Source organism: Theropithecus gelada, chromosome 10 (genome assembly GCF_003255815.1).
Source record: "Theropithecus gelada isolate Dixy chromosome 10, Tgel_1.0, whole genome shotgun sequence".
NCBI classification, from domain to species: domain Eukaryota; kingdom Metazoa; phylum Chordata; class Mammalia; order Primates; family Cercopithecidae; genus Theropithecus; species Theropithecus gelada.
In genome coordinates, this window is record NC_037678.1 from 27,005,734 (window position 1) to 27,015,784 (window position 10,051).

Here is a 10,051-nt window from a genome sequence, read left to right on the forward strand (position 1 = left end):
AAAGAAAGAAAAGAAAGAAAGAAAGAAAGAAAGAAAGAAAGAAAGAAAGAAAGAAAGAAAGAAAGAAAGAAAGAAAGAAAGAAAGAAAGAAAGAAAAGAAAGAAAGAAAGAAAGAAAGAAAGAAAGAAAGAAAGAAAGAAAGAAAGAAAGAAAGAAAGAAAGAAAGAAAAGAGAAACCCATCAGACAAAGAGACAGGGAAAAAATGAGTCATAGTTCACTGTAGCCTAGATCTCCTGGGCTCAGGCAACCCTCCTGCCTCAGCCGCACAGGTAGCTAGAAGTACAAGAGCACACCACAACACCAGGATTCCTTTTTTTTCTGTAGAAAATAAAGAAGGGAATCTTGCTATGTTGCCTAGCCTGGTCTTGTACTCCTGGACTCAAGCAATCCTCCCTTCTTGGCCTCCCAAAGTGCTGAGATTACAGGTGTCAGCCACTCTGCCTGACCACAATTTCAATCATATTTAAAATGTACAATTCAAGTGATTTTGCCACACTAATCACAGACTTGTGTTTAAGCCACACCAACAGATTTCCATGTTTTAAATAACATATTTTGCCACCCCCTGGTGAACAGTGCCTCACCATCAGCACAAGAGGCTACACAGGCAGCTGTCAGTGGGAACTAGGCGGGGACAGGGAATGTTGTGAACCCAAAGGTCCCTGCCCAGCCCCACTTGCGCCCTCACATGTAACCACATCTCCTTACTGCCCCAAGAGAAGCGTAGATTTTCATACTGAACATAAAATTGCCTGACTTCGAAATGGTGGCAAATCATTAAAAAAAAATTTAAACTTCCGTTGCATTGTTTATTAGGGTCGAACTTGGGGAAGACCCCTATAGGAGTGTGTGTGTGTGTCTGTGCGTTAGGGTTGTTCAGACCTTTAACAGAGCTAGGAACCAGGCGACCACAGCGCGGAAAGCTTGAGGGAAATCCACCCGGTGCCAGGCAAGAGGGTCGGGGAAGCGACGGGGTGTAGCCACCACGCGGTTAAAGACTGGTAGTCAGTGGGGCTACACATAGGATTGGGGCGATGGGACTTTTGGAAAACAGGGCCGGCACACGTGACTTTTGTTTGCGGAAGCGGGATGTACTCTAGGCAGCCAATCGGGAAGCGCTGAGTCTCTGTCCAGCCAATGAGAAGCCAGGTTGCTGTGGTGCCTCGCCCCTCCTCCCTGGTCCGCGAGCCTCGGGTACCCAGAGCTGCTTCTCTCCCAGAGCTGTTTTTCTTTCTCTGCCTGCTATACCCTTCCTAGAGCTGGACAGGAATTTGCCCAACAACCGAGTTCCCGCAGGGCTGGAGAAACGACTCTGCGCCGCCGCTACCTCTATCCTGGGCAAACCTGCGGACGTGAGCATGGGCCAGGCAGCACAGGGCGAGGGGAGGTTGGTGGGCCAGGGGTCCAGCCCTGTCCCTGCTCCGCCTCCCCTACAGCGACCCCGACCCTTTTCCCCATGGACCACTCCCCCCTCCTTTCCGCACGCCAAGTTCTGACTTTCTGTGCTCCAGGATCCCGCGGCTCCCCCTCCGCAGGTCTTTCCCTTATCGCCCTCCCCAGTCATGAGCCGGACGTGACCTTCAGGGGCCTCGACCTGTACTGGGATCCCTGTCCCCACGAACACTGCGCGTTTCGGCTTTCCCGCGCTCGGGTCGGGTCCCCTAGAGGTAGCCCTGCCGGCCCCAGCTTCAGGTAAAACTTTTCATGTCCCCTTCAGCGCGTGAAAGTGACAGTGCGTACAGGCCTGGCCGTGGCGCTGAGCGGGTCCACCGAGCCCTGCGCGCAGCCGTCCGTCTCCTCCATCTGCGTAGTGCTGAGTCCAACCGCAGCCACAGCGCCCACTTCTTTGAGTTTCTCACCAAGGAGCTGGCCCTGGGCCAGGACTGGTGCGTAGGGTAGTAGAGGATCCATTTGGGACTGCAGCAGACTGGAGCCAGTGATCCTGCCTCAGGGGGGGAAAAACCCATTTATTGCCCTGCCCAGTAAGAACACATCAGGGTCTGGGGCCCTGGGGCCCCCTGACCCCTCAGGTTCCTGATGGTAGGACTGTGCTCAGCGCCTCCTCGGCCTCGGCGCCCATTCTGGTGGCGCCTGAAGAGCCCTTCAGCCCGCCACGGCACTGTGGAAGCCCCTCTCTGGGCTAGCTGAGGCCGAAGCTGCCTCCCTCTGCTTGTGGGGAGGTGTGGAGGGAGAGGCGCGGGTAGGAACCGGGGCTGCGCTCGCTGGCCTGTGTGAATTCCGGTGGGCGCGGGATCGGCGGGCCCCGCACACCGCCGGCCCAGGGCAGTGAGGGGCTTAGCACCGGGGCCAGCAGCTGCGGAGGTTGCACCGGGTCCCCCAGCAGTGCCGGCCCGCCGGCGCCGCACTCAAATTCTCGCGGGGGCCTTACCTGCTTCCGGGCAGGGCAGGGCTGGGGACCTGCAGCCCGCCATGTCTGAGCTCCCCACCTGCGGTAAGCTCCCGCGCTGCCTGAGCTTCCCGGAGGGGCGCCGTCCCCTCCTCCGTGGTGCCGGTCCCATGGCCAGCCCAAGGGCTGAGGAATGCACGCGCCGCTCGGGACTGGCTGGCGGCTCCACATGAGCCCTGGTGCAGGATCCACTGGGTGAAGCCAGCTGGGCTCCTGAACTGGATGGGGACTTGGGGAACTTTTATATCTAGCCAGAGGATTGTAAATACACCAATCAGCACTCTGTGTCTAGCTCAGGGTTTGTAAATACACCAATCAGCACTCTGTCTAGCTCAGAGTTTGTGAATACACCAATCAGCACTCTGTCTAGCTCAGGGTTTGTAAATACACCAATCAGCACTCTGTGTCTAGCTCAGGGTTTGTGAATACACCAATTGGTACTCTGTATCTAGCTAACCTAGTGGAGACTTGGAGGACTAGCACTCTGTGACTCTCTGACTAGCTCAAGGATTGTAAACGCACCAATCAGCACTCTGTCAAAATGGACCAATCAGCTCTCTGTAAAATGGACCAATCAGCAGGATGTGGGTGGGGGCCAGATAAGGGAATAACAGCAGGCTGCCCAAGCCAGTCAGCTGCAACTTGTTTGGGTTTGCTTCTAGACTGTGGAAGCTGTGTTTTTTGTTATAAATATTGTTGCTGATCACTTTTTGGGTTCACGCTGCCGTTATTATGAGGTGTAACACTCACCGCGAAGGTCTGCAGCTTCACTCCTGACGCCAGCGAGACCACAAGCCTACTAGGAAGAACCAACAACTCCAGACGCGCTGCCTTTTAGAGCTGTAACACTCACCATGATAGGCCTACAGCTTCACTCCTGAGGGGGAGACTACCAACCCACCAGAAGGAAGAAGCTCCAGACACATCTGAACGTCTGAAGGAACAAACTCTGGACATTACCATCTTTAAAAACTGTAACACTCATGACGACGGTTTGGGGCTTCATTCTTGAAGTCAGTGAGACCAAGAACCCACCCATTCCGGACACATTTTGGCGACCACAAAGGGACTATCAGCTATCGCCGAGCAGTGGGACATCAACTATCGCCAGGTGGTGAGAACCAACGGACCCCTTTTGCTTGCTATTCTGTCCTATTTTTCCTTAGAATCTGGGGGCTAAATACTGGGCATCTGTCGGCCAGTTAAAAGCAACTAGCGCAGCCACCGGACTCAAGATACGAGTGTCAGGCTTTCTGGGAAAGGGCTCTCTAACAACCCCTGAGTCTTCGGAGTTGGAAGGGTTGGTTTGCCTAGAAGCAGCTTCCGCTTTTCCTGTACTACTGGGCTGAGCCCAGGGCCGACTGAGAGGAAAGCCACCGGCTCCAGGATCCCGACAAGTTGGTTGAGCCTGTGGCCATGAGTGGAACTCTCAAAGGCCCCACCCAAGCGAGACTCGCCCATCTATTCTATCTACCCTAATCCTTGCCCCCCTGGGTCCTAATGGCTGCCAGACAAACCTCTTCTTGCCTCTCTGAGGTTGGTCCTGCTTCTAAAAACCGCTCCCTGTCTCTGGTGCTTTTCTAGTTTCTCCTATAAGAATGACTTCTAGTGTGAACTCCAGGACTCTGTTACCTTCTTTAGGCACCTGGGCTCACCAATCAAAAAGACATAATTTTTGCCCAAATCCCTGTTGTGGGGGGACTATCTGGAATTTTAGGGTCCCTCAGATTAACAGGCCTAACAAAAGCTATTCCTGAAGCTAGGATATGGGGAGTCTCAGCAGTTGTATCCTTCCTATTCATGTAAGTGAGGACAAAAGGTGTCACTATTCCAACCCTGGAGATCCATTCCCTCCCTCAGGGTATGGCCCTCCACTTCATTTTTGGGGCATAACATCTTTATAGAACAGGCGTAAAGTTCACTTATGGTACAGACAGTGGTGGTGGGGTCACCCTGTGCCCAGCCTTTGAGAAAACAGGTGGCTGAGGCACTATGCCCTTAGGGAGCCTGCAATTAGGAGGTGGCAGGTTGCCCTTCAGCCCACAAACTGATAGAGATGAGGGAGTGTACAGCACACACACTGAGGCTACTGTGTTGATGTTGAGTGTCTGTCCTAGGTGGGTCATGCTGATGTGCAGCCACCATCCGACACCCGAGTGTCCCACTGCCCTGGTGGGAGTTGAGGGAAGATCATTACCGGGATGAGCAGCTTTGCAAAATGGGCTGAGGTGGGAGGATCATTTGAGCCCAGGAATTCAAGACCACTCTGGGAAACAAAGTGCAACCCCATCTCTACAAAGTCATAAAATTAGCCCAGCATGGTGGCATGCGCCTGTGATCCAAACTATATGGGAAGCTGAGGCAGGATTGTTTAGGCCCAGGAGGTTGAGGCTGCAGTAAATTGAGTTTGTAGCACTGCACTCTGCACTCCCTCCATGCTGGCTGCCTTTGGATTGTTTCTAATTGCATGGTTTTGCTTTCAAGAGACACTCCAATAAAATACATGAAATAAACAGTAAAGTTAAACAGTCAGTTCCAGTGCTGTGTAGGCAGCAGTAAGTCCGGGAGAGCGACATCAGCTGAACTAACCATGCTGTGCATCATTGTTAAGCAGGGCCAGCAGGATCCTCAGGTCACCTGGCAGGAGGAGGGGCAGGGAAGGGTCCTGAGAAGTGACCTTGAGTTCCACTTAGTGCTCTTGGCAGAGGGAAGTGCTTGGGCTAGCGCTGGAGGCATGAAGATGGGGTGTGTTCAGGGCTCTCCAGCCGTCCAGGCATGGGAAGGGGACGCTGTTGCAAAGGTTGAGGCGACACTGGGAAGGGAACTGTAGCAAGGTGAAGACTGGCTTTTGGCCATGTGACTGAATTGCCTGTGTGTGGTACGTGTATGTGTGTGAATGTCGGCGACTGAACGTGAGTGAATTGTGTGACTTTATGTGTGGGTGTATATGTGTGTGATGCGAGTGAACTGTGTACATGGGTGTATATATATGTGAATTTTAGTGAATTGTGTGTAAATGTGAGCAGTGTGAATTTGTGGGTATGTGTGTGAATGAGTGAATTGTGTAATTTTGTTGAATTGTGTGCATGTGTGTGAGGGGGTGTATGTGAGTGAACTGTGTGATGACTGAATGTCAGTGAATGGTTGATTGTGTATGTGGGTGTACATGTGTGGGGGTTTGGTCTGTATGTGAATTTGAGTTGTGTGACTTTGTTGGATGTGAATTGTGTGATTGGGTGTATATGTATGTAAATTGTACGATTGTATATGTGGGTGTATGTGACTGTGATGAATCGTGACTAGATGTGGGTGGATGTGTGAATGTGTGGTTGTGTGTCCAACAGTTAAGTGTGCAGGTGGCACCGTTGTGACAGGAGAGAAGACACAGGAAACCTTATAGGCCTGCCATGTGTCCCTCCAGGCATCCTCCCGGCCTGGGGGCCCCTGGGCTGGAAAGGTTGTGAAAGCTGGTGCTACTGCCAGGAAGGGGCAATGGGGCGGCTGGGAGGAGGGTTGGAGTCTTGCCAAAGGGAGGGAGTCAAGGCTTGCAACCCTATGGAGGAGAAGCAGACTGGGGACCCTGCTTTTGGAAAACCAGTGACCAACCCCCAAAGGGACACAGGCAAACCCTGCCTCTGCTCTACAGAGGCGGGGAGAGGGGCGTGGCAGGCTGCCCAGCCAGGCGTGGAGGGAGTAGGCTTCAGGAGTACAGAAGCCTCAGGTCAGCAGTCTGCAGGAAGGCCCCAGCTGGACCAGCTGCTCACACCTTCCCACGGGCCTGCAGATGGGTGTGGAGAGCAGAGCCTCCAGGCTGAGGCTTCCACCCCCAGATCTGAGCAGTCTTAAACATACCGAACAGTAGCCCTGAAGATGGAAATCATCCCCCTCCAGGTTCCCTATGGGCTTATCCCCCAGCCCTGCTACCCATGGTGGCCCAAGATGCCCAGGAGGGATAATAGAAGGTAAGAAGTCATGTTTGAACGAGGAAGCTCTCTTCATTTATTTCATATGAGGATGAAGAAGAGGATTATGTGATCACAGGAATGTTGCATGTGGGATAATCCAAAGCTGGTTATCACTAGGCCCTCACTCTGCCAGGAGATCTCTCTGGAAGAAGCAGCCAGCTCACAGATGCCCCGGATCCCTCCGTGCCAATCATAAAAAAGTCACGACCGTCCCTATCTTGCCAATCTGCCAGGACTCCAGGGGGAAAAAGCGGATAAGTATCCTTCAGGAGACAGAGAAAAAGATATCATCAGCTCCTTGGCTAACACCACATCTTGCAAGACCCCTGCCAGGTACTCCCACTGTGGGTACTCAGGACAGCCTGCCTCAGTCCACCAGGCATTTTGCAAACCTGCTTATCCCAGTAATGATCTTTCCCCAACCCCCAGGAGGGCAGTGGGACACTCAGGTGTGGGATGGTGGCTGCACATCAGCATGACCCAACTAGGACAGATACACAATAAAGTAGCTTCGGCATCTGTGCCATACACTCTATCATCTCCATCAGTTTGTGGACTGAGGGGCACCCTGCCTCCTCCTAATTGCAGGCTCCCTAAGGGCACAGTACCTCAGCCACCTGTTTTCTCAAAGGCTGAGCACAGGGTGACCACCCCACCCCCAGCCCCGCCAACCCCCACCACTAATGTCTGTGCCATAAGTGAACATGCTCCTCTCAGAGGTAACAGCAAGTTTCCAGTGAGGAGCACCAGAGCTTGGGATAGCCTGGCTTCCGGGGGCAGAAGTATGAACAGCCTCAGTCTTCTTATAAACTTGGCATACCTCATGGGGATAGCATGCCTTGTCTGAGCAAAGGGAGAGTGGACAGGAATTGTAAGGATCAAATGGGATCATGAGTGTACAGTACCTGTAGAGTACCTAGCACATGGTAAGCATTTGTATAATACTTGTTAGAATAACAGTTTTCCCTCAGTATCCATGGGAGATTTGTTCTAGGATCCCCAGAGGAAACCAAAATCTACATTTGTTCAAAATGGTGTAGTATTTGCATATAACCTACACACATCCTCTCACTTTAAATTTCTGGGTTACTTATAATACCTAATATAATGTACATACTACGTAAATTGTATTGTTCAGGGAATAATGACAAGGAAAAAAGTCTACACATATTTTCAGTATAGATGCAATTATGAATTTTTTCCTCTGATAATCCATCAAACAACAGATAATTCATCTGTTGTTTGAATCAACAGATGCAGAACCCAGTGATACAGGGGGCTGACTGTATGATTCCTCTGTAGCTTGAGGGAGGACCCAGCAGGATCAGTCATTCCTCATTGGCCTTCATGGACTAACAAAGGCTCCATTTCAGAAGGTCCTTTTTTCTGAGACACGGTCTCACTGCCACCCAGGCTGGGGTGCAATAGCACAATCACAGCTCACTGCGGCCTCAACCACCTGGGCAGAAGCCATCCTCCCACCGTAGCTTGCCAACTAAGTGAGACTACAGGTGCACATCACCATGTCTGGTTAATTTTTAAAACTGTTTGGGAGGGATGGCATCTCACTATGTTACCCAGACTGGTCTCCAACTCCTGGGTCAAGTGAACCTCCCGCCTTGGTCTCCCAAAGTGCTGGGATTACAGGCATGAGCCACCGTGCCTGGACAGTGTCCTTTCAAGCTTCTCATGCCCCTATTTCCTCATAGGCATGGATGTGGCTCAGGATTATCTTTCACCCAACAAGAAACTTTAACTCGGTCACAGAACGCCAGGTTTGGGTTGTAGAGGCTTCTTGTGGGGGAGGGAGGTCATTTCCCTTGTTTTCACAGAAGAGGAGGTTGCCAACTGGAGATGGTTCATTTCCAAGTTTGGGGTCCCCGAGCTATGCAGGACCCAGAAAGCAGATGTCTAAACATCCAGGCCAATGCTCTTTCACTACTCTGTGAGCCTCCCCTGAACCTCACCTGGAACCTGGTTGGGACAAAGGTCCAAGAGATAGCTTCAGAACATACCCAGAATTCCTTCTGACCAGGCTGGAAAAGTTCTAGAAAATCACACTTCAGCCAAGGCGTCTGTACCCTGCCAGGTGCCAAGGCAGGTACAGCACACAGACAATCCCACATGACCCTTGCACTGCCCCTGGGAGTGCTGAAAGAGAGCCTTCCCGCTTCACAGACTTACACACTGAGGAGCAGAGCCAGAAATTCATTCAATCCTGCTCACACTTTGAAGATGGTCCTACCAGGAACCTGAGGGGTCAGGGGGCCCCAGGGCCCCATACCCTGATGTGTCCTTACTGGGCAGGGCAAGAAATGGGTTTTTCCCCTTGAGGCAGGATCACTGGCTCCAGTCTGCCGCAGTCCCAAATGGATCCCCGAGTACCCCTACGTACCGGTCCTGGCCCAGGGCTAGCTCCTTGGTGAGAAACTCAAAGAAGTGGGCGCTGTGGCTGCGGTTGTCCTCGGCGGTGCCAACTACCCCGATGGAGGAGACGGACAGCTGCGCGCAGGGCTCGGTGGACCCGCTCAGCGCCATGGTCAGGCCTGGCCGCACCGTCACGTTCACACGCTGAGGGGGACATGAAAAGTTTTACCCGAAGCTGAGGCCGGCCGGGCTACCTCTGGGGACCCGACCCGAGCGCGCGAAAGCGGAAACGCGCCAGTGTTCGCGGGGACAGGAATGGACCTGAGGGTCATGTCCCAGTCATGACTGGGGAGGACAATAAGGGCAAGACGTGCGGAGGGGGAGCCGCGGGATCGTGGAGCACGGAAAGTCGGAGCTTGGTGTGCAGAAAGGAGGGAATGGTCCCTGGGGGAAAGATTCGGGGGTCACTGTCGGGGAGGCGGAACAGGGACTGGGCCGGACCCCTGGCCCACCAACCTCCCCTCGCCCAGTGCTGCCTGGCCCACGCTCACGTCCGCAGGCTTGCCCAGGATGGAGGCAGCGGCGGCGCAGAGTCGTTTCTCCAGCCCCGCGGGCACTCGGTTGGCGGGCAAATTCGTGTCCAGCTCTACGAACGGCATGGCGGGCAGAGGAAGGAAAACTGCTCCAGGGAAAAAATAGCTGGGGGTACCCAAGGCTCGGGGACCAGGGAGGAGGGGCAAGGCGCCACAGCAATCTGACTTCTCATTGGCTGGACAGAGAGAGCGCTCCCCGATTGGCTGCCTAGGGTACATCCCACTTCTGCAAACAGAAGTCACCTGTGCCGGCTCTGATTTCCGGAAGTTTCGTCGCCCCCGCTCTAGGTGTAGCCCCACCCACTACAAGTCTTTAACGTTGTAGTGGTCCTACCCTGTCTCTCCCGCAACCCTCTTGTCTGGCGCCAGGTGGATTTCCCTCAAGTTTTCCGCGCTGTGGTCGCCTGGTTCCTAGTACTGAGGTCTGAACACCCCCAACACACACAGACACACACACCTATAGGGGTTTTCCCCAGGCTCGACCCTAATAACCAATGCAACGGGAGCTTAAAAATTTTTTGAGGCCGGGCGCGGTGGCTCACGCCTGTAATCCCAGCACTTTGGGAGGTCGAGGTGGGCAGATCATGAGGTCAGGAGATGGAGACCATCTTGGCTAACACGGTGAAACCCCATCTCTACTAAAAATACAAAAAAGTAGCCGGGCGTGGTGGCGGGCGCCTGTAGTCCCAGCTACTTGGGAGGCTGAGGCAGGAGAATG

The 10,051-nt window shown here is 53.3% G+C and overlaps 2 protein-coding genes and 1 pseudogene across 2 annotated transcripts; 2 read left to right on the plus strand and 1 right to left on the minus strand.

Moving 5' to 3' along the window:
* Positions 1–757, plus strand: part of LOC112632387 — a 6,346-nt pseudogene extending 5,589 nt beyond the window's left edge.
* A 278-nt stretch (positions 758–1,035) lies between these two features.
* On the plus strand, positions 1,036–6,420 carry DDTL (D-dopachrome tautomerase like). Its single transcript, XM_025398098.1, is given in 5 exon segments — positions 1,036–1,092; positions 1,204–1,353; positions 1,719–1,809; positions 1,812–1,887; positions 6,300–6,420. Coding segments are annotated over 5 exon segments (495 nt in total).
* DDT (D-dopachrome tautomerase) lies at positions 6,384–9,561 on the minus strand. The gene is made up of 3 exons (XM_025398215.1): positions 9,292–9,561; positions 8,769–8,944; positions 6,384–6,636 (listed from the first exon to the last, which is right to left on the minus strand). The coding sequence occupies exons 1-3, from the start codon at positions 9,550–9,552 to the stop codon at positions 6,564–6,566; spliced, it is 510 nt and encodes a 169-aa protein (XP_025254000.1). The 5' UTR covers positions 9,553–9,561; the 3' UTR covers positions 6,384–6,563.
* Positions 9,562–10,051: the final 490 nt, after the last annotated feature.

Excerpts from the sequence above, each read along its gene's own strand:
- DDT (XM_025398215.1), bottom strand. The coding sequence starts at position 9,552 with ATGTACCCTAGGCAGCCAATCGGGGAGCGCTCTCTCTGTCCAGCCAAT. Across the intron at positions 8,945-9,291 it reads TCCTGGGCAAGCCTGCGGAC|CGTGTGAACGTGACGGTGCG; the intron begins GTGAGCGTGGGC and ends TGTCCCCCTCAG. Across the intron at positions 6,637-8,768 it reads CTAGCCCTGGGCCAGGACCG|GATACTTATCCGCTTTTTCC; the intron begins GTACGTAGGGGT and ends TGTCTCCTGAAG.